At 35.3% G+C, this 15,858-nt stretch overlaps 3 protein-coding genes and 2 non-coding genes across 9 annotated transcripts; 3 read left to right on the top strand and 2 right to left on the bottom strand.

Annotated features, from left to right (window-relative positions):
• Positions 1-1,849: 1,849 nt before the first annotated feature.
• Positions 1,850-3,031, bottom strand: LOC109123462 (AAA-ATPase At3g50940-like). The gene is made up of 4 exons (XM_019223356.1): positions 2,789-3,031; positions 2,539-2,610; positions 1,981-2,128; positions 1,850-1,929 (listed from the first exon to the last, which is right to left on the bottom strand). The coding sequence occupies exons 1-4, from the start codon at positions 3,029-3,031 to the stop codon at positions 1,850-1,852; spliced, it is 543 nt and encodes a 180-aa protein (XP_019078901.1).
• Positions 3,032-4,441: 1,410 nt separating this feature from the next.
• Positions 4,442-4,601, top strand: LOC132254666 (U1 spliceosomal RNA). The gene has a single exon (XR_009466964.1). It is a non-coding gene; the product is annotated as a U1 spliceosomal RNA (small nuclear RNA).
• Positions 4,602-6,065: 1,464 nt separating this feature from the next.
• On the top strand, positions 6,066-6,225 carry LOC132254719 (U1 spliceosomal RNA). The gene has a single exon (XR_009467026.1). It is a non-coding gene; the product is annotated as a U1 spliceosomal RNA (small nuclear RNA).
• A 1,596-nt stretch (positions 6,226-7,821) lies between these two features.
• LOC104880480 (uncharacterized) lies at positions 7,822-8,931 on the bottom strand. The gene has a single exon (XM_010657149.3). It carries the CDS (start codon positions 8,920-8,922, stop codon positions 7,984-7,986), a length of 939 nt encoding a protein of 312 aa, XP_010655451.2. The 5' UTR covers positions 8,923-8,931; the 3' UTR covers positions 7,822-7,983.
• Positions 8,932-10,262: 1,331 nt separating this feature from the next.
• LOC100251219 (OVARIAN TUMOR DOMAIN-containing deubiquitinating enzyme 4) lies at positions 10,263-15,779 on the top strand. 5 transcript variants are annotated; one of them, XM_059742987.1, is made up of 6 exons: positions 10,263-10,290; positions 12,759-12,880; positions 13,332-13,372; positions 13,673-13,771; positions 14,817-14,981; positions 15,516-15,779. In XM_059742987.1, exons 1-6 carry the CDS (start codon positions 10,278-10,280, stop codon positions 15,529-15,531), a joined length of 456 nt encoding a protein of 151 aa, XP_059598970.1. In that variant the 5' UTR covers positions 10,263-10,277; the 3' UTR covers positions 15,532-15,779. The 5 variants fall into 5 exon arrangements, with proteins under 5 accessions (XP_059598970.1, XP_002266448.1, XP_010655442.1 ...); XM_002266412.4 differs by lacking the exon at positions 10,263-10,290 and adding an exon at positions 10,850-11,179; XM_010657140.3 differs by lacking the exon at positions 10,263-10,290 and adding an exon at positions 11,195-11,772.
• Positions 15,780-15,858: the final 79 nt, after the last annotated feature.

Here is a 15,858-nt window from a genome sequence, read left to right as displayed (position 1 = left end):
AATAATAAAAGACATGCAAGTGGAGTGTGTGAGTGGGTGAATGAAAATAATAATATTAATAATAATAAGATGCAAGTGGAGTGTGTGAGTGGGGTGGATGGTATGTACATATTTATATATATTACAATGATAGTTGTGTGAGTGTTATAGTAGTTGTGTTTGAAAAATATGAAAGTGGTAGAATAAACTATGTATAAATAAATAAGGTGAAGTACAAATTAGTTAAATTTATAGTATTATAATTAGATTAATGATAAAAATTAAGTTGTTCCTAAGAAATAAATTGAAAATAAAATTAAGTTTTATATAAATTAGAAATTTATTAATTTTTCTAAAATAGGAATAGATTAACTTATCTTTCATAATTAAAAACATTAATTTAAATACCTAAAATTTTAGGATTGTCAAACCTATAATTTTAGATAAATAGTAATAGTTATTTCTCTTATATTTTGTTAGGTGAAGAGTAGATTTTTAGGATTATTTTTCTCCAAAGTTTTCGAGGACTTCTTTTGAGATAAGGGAAATTAATGTAGTTATTTTTTTTTTTTGAAAACAAATTTTTATATACATCATTTGAAAACGTTTTGAATTATTATTCGTTTTATGTATAGATCAAATATGTTTTACATGAAAAATATGTTAGAACCTTACATTTTGTTTATAACAGAGAAATGTGGAGATATTATGTTTTGCAAATTTGAATAATTGAAATAAGTTTTTGACTCTGGCTTGTTTGACCCTTATCAACGGGATATAATAGTTAACCTTTACATTTCTTGGTGAGGAATGTAATTGATTTGAATCCTAGCCTTTAGGAGTTTGGTTAGAGGTTATCAGTACTAATAATGTTTGGTTCCATCCACTTTAAAGGAACAATTTGAGGCCACCTATTTGAAAAGTCTCACCTAATTGGGCACCATTTAATGTTTGATGACCGGAGTAAATAAATAATTTAAATGTTTTGATTGAATTTGATATGAAAATGTTTGAATAAAAAATGAAAGTATATAGTTAAAAGTTTTTAATGTATTGGAAAAATTGAATAAAAGGTTTATGAAAATAATTAATTATAATATCTCTTATTTTGCAAGTGAACTTGAAGTATTTGATCCATGGACTGCATTAATGTTCCTTATTGGGCTTTGAGCTCATTCCTATTTGTTGATAATTTTTCAGATACCCTTAGTTCGGGCGAGGAGTGATGACTAGGTCGGGGAATGGTCATCATTAGGATTTTCCTTAGGATGTTATTTTTGGACATTGTTAGCTTATAAGTTTATGTTCATTTGGATTATTTGGTTTTTGGAAGCTATTTAGATTTGAACTTACAATTTTTTTTATGATAGTTTGAAGTTGAGATTTAGAGATTATGAAAATTTGTTAGCACTTGATTTGTTTGAGTTTGCAATCTATTTGGATAATGAATTTTGATTGATGGATGTTTAGTTTTAAAGTTAAGTTTGAAGATTTTAGAATTTTGTTCCGCTACTCGTATTTGGTAATTGGTTACTTTCAATTACAATATGATTGTTTGGGTCAGGTTACACTTTAAGCCTTTGGGTTTGAGCTGTGAAATGACCGTCACGCCCTTGGAGTAGGTCTTGGGGCGTGACGTGGATTCAGGCTGGTAAACCCACATCATTTTGTTCCTATCATAATGTGGTTTTCTAGACAATGTTAGGTGAAATTATGTTAACCAAAATTCGTTTTGTTCCTATCATAATCTTGCATTCCTTGGCTCCTCCCACTCCTTCAGCATTGGATTTTTCACTATCTTCCAGCAGGATCTTCTTTCTCTCCAGGAATTTGATGAGTCCTTCAAGGGAAACATCAACATCTTTGATTCTCAAAAGAGCTCTTCTGCAATCTCTGCTGGGTTCCCCTCCACATCCATTATCAGTTTCTCCATTTCAGTAACTTTTGATGCTGAGGTAGTTGGAAGCTAGGATGTTAAATTCAGAACGAGTGTGGTAGAACATCTGAATGCATGTCCATGCAGGTTAGTCTCAACAATGCATGCAGGGTCTAAACATTCTTTGTGATTTGTAGTCAACATGATTATCCTCTCATCACCAAAGCTTGACCACAGTCCATCAATGAAATCAAGCAACCCAGATAGAATTATCTGTCAATAAGAGAACAGGGGTACAAAGTTTCAAATAGATGCTCCTGTTATTACCAATCGATATATTTATTTCTTAAAATTACTCATCTCCGAGTTCATGGGTTTTCTCTTGCCTCATTGGATGAGCAAATAGATGAACAGCATTTAAGCTTGTCAATGCAGGCTATGATTTGCAATCTAGTCTGATAATAATGTTATCCGTCTGGGAAAATGGTGGACTTTTGACTTAAATGTTTCCCTTGGATAACAGGAAATGGGAACAAAACTCTTGTACTTCCCTTTGACTTTCTCTTGAATTTTTTGTTGGTCAAAATTGAAATAAAATAAATTTTATGTTATTATTAAAACAGCTTTGGGAACTTATATATGGTCTTTAGTTGCAGGGAAAGAGGCCAATGCAAGGAACTCACCTGGCTCACTATTGTTGTATGTTCCATTTTTTCAAAATTCTGGGACTCAATGGAACAATCAATGTCTTGTCCCTAATGACAAATATGAATCAATTTGCAATGGGAACCAAAAGTCTTCTCAGCTCTTAAATCCTCCTGAAACTTAAACTTGAGATAGTTAGCTATAGCTGCAATCGAACTTGATTCTCCTGTACCTGCAGACCATCAACAATTATCCACGTTTCCATGCTTTTCCCACTTTACATTAGACCTCCCATCTCTTGACTAATCTGTCAAAGTCAGCAATGAGTTCCTTCTTGAGCATTGGCTCCATTGCCAATGTGTCAAAAGTGGATGGATGGTCCACATTGATTGATGTCCACGGACCATTATAATCTTCATTGAAATTTCCCAGGGAGTATAACTTAACCACCCTGTTTTCTTCTTCTATGGTGTCTGATATTTCTAGTACATATGGCAGGTATGTGCTCAAGACCTTCTCCTTGTATTTCATGTGAAAAGTAAGCTCAATTGAACTATGTACAGGCTTCTTGGTTGACAAGGAGCTGCTGCCATAATTGGATAGTGATTTCTGGGATTCGCTACAAACCAATTGCCACCTGAGTTAGATTCCTTCTCTCTGTGGCCTATGGAAACATAAAGCCGTCTAACTGATGGGGTGATTCTCTTGCCCAAAGTAGAGTTTGAAAGCCTCAGAGATTTCAGTAACAGAGAGCCTATTGAACTCTTCAACGACGGGAGTCAATTCAGAAGAGTGATTTCCAAAAAGGCTTCCAAGTTTGGGGAAATTTTTTCTTGGATCTGTCGCAGTATGAGCTGGTGGGTCATGGTCCGAAATCCATTGGGCAGAGTCCTGACAAGCGTTACTGATGCAGCAAAGGTGGTATAAGTTGATAAGACTGATGTTGTTGAAGGACTTGCTAGAGAAAAAAAACATGCTTTGGTTTGAATGAAAGACCAGGACGGAAAGTGATGGCTGTTGGAGTATATTTGGCTGCTTGGGTTGTGATCATATTACAAACCTGAGTCAGCCACACACCACACGAAAGGGAGCTACAGAATCAACTGTTAGGGCTCTGCAAGCTCTAGGCTGTGACAAGGTACAATCATTTTATTGCTACCATGAGGTGATGGCTGAACCAGCCATACAAAATGACAATTGAGGGAAACTTGGCTTACCTATTATGACTAATATACTAGGCTTGTGCTTCCCTTGTAAAACAAAAATGGTGGATTCAATTTTGTTGATCAAGACCCCACCTTCATTTAAAGTGTAGCACTGGGTGAATTCTACCCCTGGTGTACAAACCCACCACCTCTGACTGAGGTCCCTCTAGCCTTCCAAACAAGCATTAGTACTTCCAAATACATATAAGAAACATTTTTGATTGAATGATAGATGCATCCACAAAGTAAATTGACAAAATCTTTTAATGAAAAAAAATATGTTTGAGAAGCTTGTCAAGTGTTGTTTTGGAAAACAATACTTAAAAATCAGTTTTTGAAATTAATTTTTTGAAGTAGTTTTGGATTATTTCTAAGAACAGAATTTTATTTAAGAATTCAATTATAATGAGCAGTAGTCTTGGTTTTATTTAAATACTTTTAAAACTTGTACGTATTTGAGCTACAAAGACTACTTAACCTCTAATTCTCTAAAAAAAATGTAATAATATTTTCTTTCATGATGTTTGGTGAAGATTACATTCATGCAATTAAAATAATGGTATATATATTTAAAAAGTCGAAATGAAGAATGGAATAAACAGCGGGAGACTTTGAACATTATGATCAAGTTAAAAAATAGCATATGGATTGCCACATGATAGTCCCACATCGAACTGGTTGGAATAAGGAGGCTGACAATGGCATATAAATAATGAGAGAAGGTTCACCTTTAAACATACTTACCTGGACGGGGTCGATGGCTGATCAAGAAGAGTCATAGCCTAGGACAGTGACCTCCATTGCACTTGGGAGGGGCACTGCCCTAAGATCTGCCCAAGTGGCAGAGTCTACGTCATAATTTGTGGTAGAGGGGGTTCGCGTTCGCGCGACCCCTGCCCCAATTAAGTCTTAAGCCTTTGGATTGTTGACATACTTGTGCGTTATCGGCAGTGTTTGATGGATTGGATTAAGTAGAAGTAGCAGAAGATTCGTCTTGCTGATGGATTGGATGTTAAAACATCCAAAAGTATTGGGTATACGAAGTGCCAAGACGACGTGGCTCTGTATCAGCTTTTATATTTAGATGCTCAGCAGATGCCTGTGCCTCCCCCTTCTTAACACCCATCTTACATTCTCAAAATATGCATCTTCTTAACTTCATTGACGAGGGTCATTTCAGAAGATTGATTTCCAAAGGGGCCTCCCAAGTTCTGATAAGATTCGCTCTTGGACTTGCTGGGGTATAAGCTGATGATTCATGATCTTAACTTCATCGAGGACGGACCAGCAGTGTTGATGCGTTGTTGGGGTATGAATTGGCTGAGCATTATCTTGATCACATTAGGCACAGTTCAAAGCAGCATTGTGAGTGCAGAAAAGGTGGTCTAAATCGATAGAACTGATGTTGTAGAAGGCATGCTTGTTAGAGAAAACATGCCTGGGCCTTGGATTATAAAGGGTTATATGAGAAATTGATGGGTCCTGAAATGAAGGATTCTTTGTCCCAGTTTACAGGGAATCACATAGTTTCTAGACCATGACTAGTAAGCCAAGCTATTAATCCAAACAAGACGGACAAAATCAAAATTTTCAGGTCAATTCAATCAGGATGACTAGTAACCGCAAGTGCTTCTCAAGCAATTCGTAAAGACTCAGCTAAGTTGTCTTTATTGACACATTGAATTTGGAATTTCAATCTCATACCCTCTAGATCTCTGTATTAGAAATGGGTAGGTAGATGAGTAGCCATGGTTATCTGGTTAGAAGGTACTTTTTGTTCTTCTGGGGGAAACATTCAATTAGTTTTCCCCTGTAAAAAAAAAATGGAAACTTTCCATTAGCATTTTGAACACTTGTTTCTACTGTTGGGGCCTAACTTCATCTAGTACAACATCCTTTGATGCATTCTCTGAATTTTACAATTTTGATAGCAGAAAGTATGAACTTGGCTGACAGTAGTTGCTGAAAGAAACTGCATCTAGTTTGACACACTGATCATAAATGGCAGCCAACAGACCATATATATTGAAAAAAATTGAAATGAATGATAAAATGAAGAATGGAATATGCAGCTGGAGACTTTGAACCATGCTCACTTTGGGTGGATTAAAATAGCTTCTGGGGGTTGTTTGGGCTGGCTCTCATTTTGAGTTGCTTTGGATGCCTTACTTTGTTGGCATTTTTAGTGAGGATATCAAATATCATACAATTTAAAATATTATAGACATCTGACCTCCAATATTATGATCAAATTAAGATAGAACATATGAATTGCCACATGACAATCCCACATCGAAATGGAGTTGGATTAACAAGGCTGAGGCTGGAATATAAAAAATGAGAGACAGTTCATCTTCAACATACTTACCTGGGCGGGGTCAATGGCCGATCAAGAAGAGCCATGGCCTAGGACAGTGACCTCCATTGCACTTGGGAGGGGTACTGCCCTAAGATCTGCCCAAGTGGCAGAATCTACGTCATAATTTGTGGTAGAGGGGGTTCGCGTTCGCGCGACCCCTGCTCCAATTCAGACCTGAAATCTTTATTTTTTCACTTCATGCTTAGGGGGTATGGATATATTATTCTTGTGCATCATTAGCTTCCAGGTGTTTGATGAAAGGTCCCATATTGTTTATGGTCTCACATTGTCTATGCAGGTGTTATTCATCTGTTGTTACTGTAAGTAGCATAGAGGGAACACGAAGTGGCCAGAAGGATTTTCAGTATATGCCTGTGCCCCCTTTCTAATACCCATCTTAAATCCTATAAATATGAACCATTTTTAACTTCATTCATGAAGGTCATTTCAGAAAATTAATTTCCAAAAGGGCCACCCAAATTCTGGAAGATTGGCTGTTGGACTTGTTGGGGTATACATACGCTGGTGGTTCATGATCTAAAGATTCTTAACTTCATTGTGGACAGTCATGACTAGTATTATTGATGTCACAAAGTTGGTGCATGTTGATAAGACTGATGTCATCAAGGCATTCCTTTCAGAGAAAACATGCTTTGAGTTCAGGCGTCATACACAATGATAGAATTAGGGGAAACTTACCTAGCTTATTTTAAGGCTTACGATTCTTTGATAAATGATGGGGTTCTCCTCCTTAACCAACTTAACTTCTCCTTTTGCATGTTGGTTGAGAACGTCTCCTCCTCCAAGAAACTGTATCGTCTTTGTTTCAAGCAATTTGATGAGTCTCTCAAGAGCAGCACCAACATCTTCACTTTTCATGAGCTCTTCTGCAACCTCTGCTGGGTTGCAGAAGAGCACCACAGCACTTCTAACATATTTTAATCGTGTTTCAAGCAATTTTAAACACGATTATCCTCTCATCACCACAGCTTGACCATAGCCCATCAACAAAATTAAACAATCCTGGTAAGCTTATCTGTCCATAAGAGAAAAGCAGTGTGTGTTGTGACCACTACTATTATTCCTATTAAAGATGAATTTTCTTTCCATGTTGTCGGGTTGGCTGTGCAATGGAACGATATCAATATCCTCAATGACATATATGGAGCCAGTAGAGAATAATAGCCTTCTAAGTTCTGAGTTGCCCCAGAGATTTGTCAGCTTCAAATCATAGATGCTAAACCTGAGATAGTTGGATTCCTTCAAAAACATCAACAATCGTTTCTCCTTCGTTGATGGTGACTGACCAGTTCTTCTCTCGTTGGCCTTTGGATACATTAAGCTTATGAACTGAGGGTGTGATGTTTGTGCTCAAGCATAGCTAAGAAGCCTGGTAGATTTGATTTACTGAGAGCCCATTGCGTTCATTGATGACCAAGGTTATTTGAGAAGAGAGATGTCCCGAAAGGCCTCCAAAGTATAGATAAAATTTTCTCTTGGAGATTGTCCGGGTATGAACTAGCTGGACATGGTCTTGATCTCATTAAGCAAAGACCAAAGCAGCATCATGAATGAGGAAAAGATGGTGTGAATCGGTAGAACTGATGTTGTAGAAGTCATGGCTTTGGATTATGAAGGATTGTATGGAAATCAATTAGTTTTCCCCTGTAAAAAACATGAAAACTTTCCATTAGCTTTTTGAACACTAGTTTCTATTGTAGGGGCCTAAGTTCATGTAGTTCAACATCCTTTGATGCATTCTCCGAGTTTTACAATTATTATAGCAGAAAGTACATATGAATTTCACTGACAGTAGATGCTGAAAGAAACTGCATCTAGCATTAGACATATATAAATTGATTACAAATGTCAGCCAGGCCATCATAATGAGAAGTAGTTGATTTCCTTGTGCATCCCTTTCAATTCCATTCTTCTAACTTGGATTGTGATTGCAAAGGGCTTTGGGCACCTCTTCCTGGTTTCATGTGCCACCCTGACTCGAATAATTCTAGTATTGGATCATCATTACTGATGCATTCCTCGTCTTTGCTTACATTTTTCTCAGTTTCCACCTCAACTTCCCCCTCAATAACCATGCCCTGCATGCTCTCCTCCTTGCCATTTTTTTCATTCTCTTGGCCTCCATTTTTCTCTGTTCTTAACCCAACTTCTTTCTTCTGAAGCATGGTCTTCACAATCTCCTTAGAATCATCCTCTTTCATTTCATTCTCATATTTGGTTCCCTTCTCTAGAGCTTCCTTGTAAGTACACTTCAGAACTTCCCCTTCAACCTCTGCAGGAGACTTCACCATATGCTCACTTTCTCCCCTCGATTCAATTTGATGCACTTTGCCAACCGACGATGATCCATTATTCGGGTCAGTGCAGTTTATATCAACCATTATCTCCTTCTCTCTTGCAGCATCAGTTCCCCAGTCAGCCAGTAGAGAGAGGAAAAAATTCAACCAGGACACAACATGAGCCAACACCCAGTCTAGAAGCGGAACCCTTTGGATAATCATAGGAAGCCTGTCTGCAGCATCATCAAATCTTCCGGGTAAGGTTTCTGCAATGTGGAGCAGCTCATCAAGCTTGTTGAACACATGGGTCGATGGTGGAAAAAGCCTCTCGATCTTGTCTTCAATAGCTAGAATGCGATCATCTGCAAAGGAAAGGAGAGCCAGCCATTGGCACTGTATGGCATACACAAATGGGCAGGCTGAGGTAGCTAATGTTGCCATCTTTTTTGTCACAGATCCTATGGGTCCGTTGAAGCCTTGGACTTTCATGTAGGCGTTGTGGGACATTGCTAAGATGGAAGCTCCACATGTATGCAACGGGCGGCGTCTGCACCTCATTCCGGTTCGCGCGGTTGATTCCTGAGAAAATTGAAGCCAAACGTGCGACAAAATCTGTAATAATCCTAAAAAATTTGTTTGTGACTCCAAAAAATATTTTGTTACTATTTATGAAATCAACATGATTTCTAGAACTCCATTCTACAATATCCTACTTTAATGCTCATTGGAATTAGAAAGTTTACTGTAAACTTCTCAAAAATATTTTCTTTATTTTTTTTATAATAAATTAAATAAGAGAATTCAAAATCCCTTCCTACCTTTTTTTCCTCCCATAATTCAATAGAAACTTTATAATATATTTCAACATTATTAAAATATAAGAGCACGTTTGAACTTATTTCTTGAAACTTGTTTTTAAAAACTATTTTTTATTTTTTAACTTAAAACAGAGCACGTTTGAACTTATTTCTTGAAACTTGTTTTTAAAAACTATTTTTTATTTTTTAACTTAAAAACAGTTTTTAAAAACAAATTTCAAAAAAATGATCAAACAGGTTCATATCTTTCTTTTATTTTTAAAAATTGATGAAAATAATTCTTATTTGTTCTTTAAAAATTATTATTTATTTCACTTTATTTTTTAAAAATATTTTTAAGAAACAATAACCAAACATTATTAAAAAAAATTTAAACAATTTTATGTGTTTAAAAATAAAAAAATTATTTTTAAATCATATGATTAAATAGACTCTTAATAAAACTTCACTATAATGATAAAACTATCACATATTAAAAAAAAATGATATATATATATATATATATATAAACATTATTAAAAAAAAAATTAAAACAATTTTATGTTTTTAAAAATAAAAAAAATTATTTTTAAATCATATGATTAAAGAGACTCTTAATAAAACTTCACTATAATAATAAAACTATTCACATATTAAAAAAATGATATATATAATAATAATAAAGAAAGTTAGTAGAGGTGGTGTTTGTTTTTTGACTGAATAGAAAAAGTCAAAATATTTGATTTTTTCTATTCAGCCAAAAGTAATCTGTTAATATCATTTAACATAACTAAATTGAACATATTGATAATAAGTTCACTTTACTTATGTTGGATGATGTTAAAAGAATATTTGGCTTTTTCTATTCAGTCAAAAAACAAACACTACTTAAGTAGTGTTCCTTATTGGGTTTCTATTTTGGTTTGCTTACCATATTGGAGTTCATTCCTAATCATAATAGAGTTTGTGTTTGTAAAGGATTAAAACTAGAGTTTCAGTGGATTTGGACTATCCCTATCTAGCCTCTATATAGATCATTTTTCGCTCACAATTTTTTAATTTTTTTTCCAGTTAGTCTCAGGTGTTCATCGTTCAGGTGTACTGCTGCAATCGACAATGCTGATTAAAAGTACGTTTAAATTTACGCTGTGTTTATATCTATCTTCCCATCATGCATGCAATCTTGATTTTCCTACACTTTCCTGGGAAAGTAAAAAATAGAAACTAGGAGAAACGTTCTGAGAAATTACCAAAAAGATGAAAGTATTCAAAGGGTAGAAAACTCGTACCATGGACGAGAAAGATGCTCTGGAATCCATAAGCTCTCTGCAAAAACAAAGCTTGAGGGTGGTTGTTATTATTATTCAATCTGGTTGACGAAAGAAAAAGAAAAAGAAAAATGATGAACCATGCATGCATGTTTATGAGAAGAAAGTAGAAAAGAATATGAGGAATGTTTTTGGGCTAAAAACATGGAGAATTTGTGGGTGTTATTGATTTTAGGGTTTGGTTCAAATTTAGTTGCAACTCTTGTTTCGTTCTGATTGAAAATCATTTTTTTTTTAGAAAAAAAAAAAAAAAAAGGCTAGGATCCGGCTTATCTAGAATGGTCTCGACCTGACCCTTTTAGGACCGACCCGAACTGTCTACTTTCCGAGTTGCAGACTCGGATCACGAACTCAGACCGAGTCACGAACTCGGCTATGGCATTATTCATCTGGTGTCAACGTGAAACAATTTGGATCCTTGAAAAAGCATCGAATTTGATTCTCTGAGGGAGCATCACCTTTTCACCACAAGTTCAAAAGGTTCCAATGAGTTCTCTCAGATCTGAACTCTCACTCATTCGCAAATGTGTTTTTTTTTTTTTTTTTCAATTTTTAGAAAATAAGTGGAAGGCAAGTTCGTGTAATATTTTTCCTATTTCAATGAAATGTTAATTCTGAGGACTTGATCTTGAGGCCTTGTTTTGGCCTGTGTTGTAATTCGAACTATGCCGAAATCGAACTTTTCGCTCGGTAAAAATCTGGCTCAATTTCGGAAGATTCTTATGTGTTGTTGTTTTTCTGTTCTTGTTGCCGTTGTTTGCTCGATTCGTTTTAGTGTAGTTTTTTTTTTTCTTTTTTTTTTTTTAATGATTTGCTTGACGGTCTGTTTGGCTGCTTAGAAAACGGAGAAAATTGAAAGAAACCAGAATCGCTAACGTTGTTGTCGGACCCGACTTTTGGTTAAACTTTTTCTTTTCCCTTCTTGTGAATGTTTCAATGTCGGATTGGCTGCTAAGAAGACGAAGGAAAAATGAAAAACAGAATTGTGAATGTTGGTGTAATTTTTTTTCCTTTTTCTGATTCTCTTCACAGTGTGTTTTGTTGTTGAGAAGAAAAATGAAAGAAACAGAATTGTTAACGATGTTTGCTCTGTTTTGAAGGGTTTTTTTTTTTTTTTCTGTCTTTTTTTTCTGAAGGATTTTCTTGAGACTCCATTTGGTTACTGAGAAATCAGAGGAAGCAAAGAAACAAAATTGTGATATTTATGATCTTCTGTTGTTCCTGTTTCTCAGCAATCAAAGGAAGCCTTGATCAAATTGATGCTTTTCTTCATGAATATAATGGTGTGTTATTGATTCTTTTCTTCCATTTTATGCTTTCTTTTGCTTAATTTGGTGGATACTTTTAATGTTTGCTTTACTTTTATTGCACTTGGGGACATTTTGTTCCCTGGTCTTCTGCAAAATTGTGGTGATCCGTATGGATTATGGCCTAGGTTTTTCTCTTTTCACTGTGTGCTTTATTTTTTTTGTGCAATTTATAAATTCTTGTCCGGAGAGTTCTTAAATCCTCGACAATTTTTTTTTTATCAGAAAAACCCTCAACAATTGTGTCTGTATATATCCTGTTCACGCATAAAATGAGAATAATTCGAATTTACGATTCAATTCTGAGGAAATTTTCCATTATTCGAAACAGAAGGGTATCAAATTTAAAAGAATATTTTTGGAACTCTGAAACTAAATCATGAAATTTGGCTATTCGTTTAGTAGATTAATTACTCATTTTGTTGAGCTTTCATGGAGAGGTAACAAATTTGTTCTTAGGTCTAGTTAGTCATGCATCTTAATCTCAATGCCATTTACACGAACATGGTTTGTTTGTTTTTTTTGTGTTCTCTATGACAATCATTCATATTTTCAATTCCTAATGTATAAAAAAATATCAGTTTGTTTGCTTCAACAGCATGAAATCAAGGAAAGGGACTGAGGCAGCACCATTGGATGAGGAATATGATTGTATTATTGGGCTTCTGAATTATTTGATTACTTACATATAGATGAATCTTATGTTATAATCAATCTTTTGTTGACTGGTGGCCATCATGATAGGAAAAGGGTCATTTTCCATCAACCTTTTTTCTTTGAATTGGTTATTAGCACTGCATTAACAATCAATCTGTTTGTGCAGCAAACATGATCTACTTCTCTATGATTCCAAAGGCAGCATATATGTTTGTCTTCATGAGCATGATTTTGAAATATAGAACATATTAACTGCCCTTTAGGTTCGAGAATGGATTGTCATGCTTTTTTTTTCTTTCATATAGACATAACTGGAGATGGAAGATGTTTGTTCAGGTCAGTGGTCTATGGTGCTAGCCTGAGAGCAGGAAAGGCATGTCCAAGTGAGAAAATTCAGAGAGAACTTGCAGATGAGCTCAGAGAAAAAGTATGAACTTTTTTTTTTTTTTTTTCTTTTCCTTCGATCTCATATGACTGATGGTGTTTGCACATGTTTTTAACCTATTTTTGCTTCTTGTTCAGCAATTTATTGTAGTTCTAGAAAGATATTTAGTATACATTAGACAGTGTGTCAACATGTTGAACTTGCTTCAACTACTAAGCTTGATTTTCTGCAATTCTTATAATTAGCTTCATGATCAAATGATAATCGAGCTTAATTATTGACCAGCTTCCCAAGATTTAAAGCAAGTGAAAGTCATATTAGTTTTTCTGTTCTGTTGTGTTTTCATTTGTTGAACTATATTTTCTTACCTGCCTAATGATTTCATTGGCTGCTCATACATTTCAACTGAATATATGTACTTATGCCTTCTCTTTTTGCCTGTTGTTCATTGGTGATGTTTTCAGCATTCTTAATTTTTTTTTGGTTTTGACAGGTTGTAGATGAATTCATAAAGAGGCGAGCAGACACTGAATGGTATTAATCTTTGGGGATCTTTGCTTTCATGTTGGTCAATTTCTTGAATTTCTTTGTGTAAAGCCATTGAGGAGGGCCCATATGCTAAATTTGTAAAGAGGGTTTGCCTTTAAACTATGCTCTTACAATTCAGGATTGGGTACATTATATCAAGGACTATACTGTATAGCTAAGAACTACGAGCATATGATCACATTGCTGAACCCTCCAATCTTGATTAATATCCACCTTCAGTCATATTTTAAGCTAGACCCTGATACTCATTCTTTGACCAGTAATTCAATCTCCATGCACTGGCAGGTTTCTTGAAGGTGATTTTGATGATTATGTTTTAAGGATGCGGCAGCCCCACATCTGGGGAGGAGAACCTGAGCTGCTCATGTCCTCACATGTCTTACAGTATGTCTTTTTCCACCCTTGTGAACTTTTTCCTCTACCACCCACTTGATTATCCATTTTGGTAAAAGACGTTTATTAGGTACTATGGTAAGCGAGGACTTTTAATACGCATGTAATGATGTTTATTTGGGGTTCCCCCATCTCAAATAAGTCATAGCCCCAAGTTCTGCTGTGGGTGGTGCAATTTCATGTTTAGATAATATCTCTGCATGCATGCCCATGGGTATATGTTGGTGTAAGTTTTGTATTATGTGATAAGGAGCTCATAGTTCACCATGGATTCTCATGATCTGTGTGTCTAAGGTTATCTTAGAGGTCTTCCAGTAGATATTTTAGGTCAAATGAAAATAGAACTGAATTTGATAGGTTTTGCAATTATCTACTTTCTTTTTACTCCAGAGTTCAAACCAACAACAGGAGGTTGTTCAAATATGATTGTTGTAGAATATTCAATCTGATGCTGTAATTGGTTCTTAAAGAGGCAATAAACAGGAAGAAAGAATGCAGGATCAATTCATAGAAAATGGTTATGGTGGCTCAGGGTTAAGGAAAGAAAGAATCGACAAATAAAATATCGTGTCAGTACGATTAGGAAGGCTGGGGAACAAGGAATAGAGAATCGAATTTGACCTTATGTACATCTTGTATATTTCTTATACACTTCAAAAAATATGATTAGGACTTGCAAAAGAATTAGATAAATACTGGGAAGCAATGATAGAGGAAACTAGCAGAAACTTTCAAATTCTGTCAAAAATGTGTAAGAATCTTTTATGCACGATGCATTTGCTCTCATTCACTACTCTGTGTCCTTTTGAATTTTGTGGTGAGTTGGCAGACGAAATGGATTTTAATTGTTATTCAATCATTGAATCAAAATATCTTACCAAATTTCTATAATCTAATTGGATTTGGATTTCTCACTATTTGCAATGGTACACACAAAGCAGATGCATTTTCTTAAGCACCTATTCTAGTTATTTTACACATCTGAATCCCTTTTATAAACCTCTTCCTGGTTAACATTTGAGTATTCTGTTTCCAGGATGCCTATCACAGTGTACATGTCAGAAAAGAACTCCAACGACCTTAAAGTTATAGCAGAATATGGTCAAGAGTATGGCAAGGAAGACCCAATCTGTGTTGTATATCATGGTTATGGACATTACGATGCATTGCAGAATCCTGCCAGCACTAAAAAATCCAAGTCGTAAGAATTCTATCTGCCTTGTTATGTATGTTTTATTATGAGACTGTTTTACATTAGAACATTACATGCTTGTGCTTCTGTACTTTATTGATTTCCGGCAAGTAAACCTGATTTCTAAAGAATGCTAGGGTTATAGTGTTTGTTCCTGATTAACTCCAGTCAAATGGGATGGGTGATTAAGGGTCCAATTTAAATTGCTCTATCAATGTAGTTCCTATCCAAGTTACAATGAAACCCCATTCTCAAGACAGGAAGGGAACTCTTGAGGATTTTGATGGGAAGTGTTTCAGAACACCCTGAGAAGCATTCCAGAAACTATGTAATTGGGAATCATTACCAAAATCCCATGAGAGAAATATATCTTTTCCCGCGAAATGTTTCCCAACTGTTTCTGTGACATTCATATCTTCTCAAATTCTCAACTATCTAAATTTCCTGGATTATTTTCTTGCAGACATAACCTAGCTCTTATTGGATTTTACCAGTATGTAGACAAAGATAGGGTGCTTATAGTCTTTTTGTGTTTATTGGCAGGCGCAAGCAAAGATGACCGCTCGTGATTGATTGGCTTGTTTAGCTTCTTAGAGCTTCTTATACTCAGACCTTTGGCTGTCTGCGATACTAAAAATGAATGTTGTTTCTCTTGTAATAGCTAGCTTGTAATGATAGGAAAAACAGTGTATGATTGCAGATGATGAAGGCTTCTGAGTTGAATTCCTGGTTGATTTCAAGAAAAATCTCATGTACAACTCTGGAATTTGGTATCTCTAGATAATGAAATTTATTTTGTTATTTCAATTAGGAAGTTAAAGATATGCAAACCCTCTGTTATCTCTTTAATCTTAGCCCCTGCTTTGATGAAACTGCAATTGAAAGC

The sequence above is a fragment of the Vitis vinifera genome, chromosome 1 (genome assembly GCF_030704535.1).
Source record: "Vitis vinifera cultivar Pinot Noir 40024 chromosome 1, ASM3070453v1".
Classification (NCBI taxonomy): Eukaryota; Viridiplantae; Streptophyta; class Magnoliopsida; order Vitales; family Vitaceae; genus Vitis; species Vitis vinifera.
This window is presented reverse-complemented; position numbering and strand designations above follow the sequence as displayed.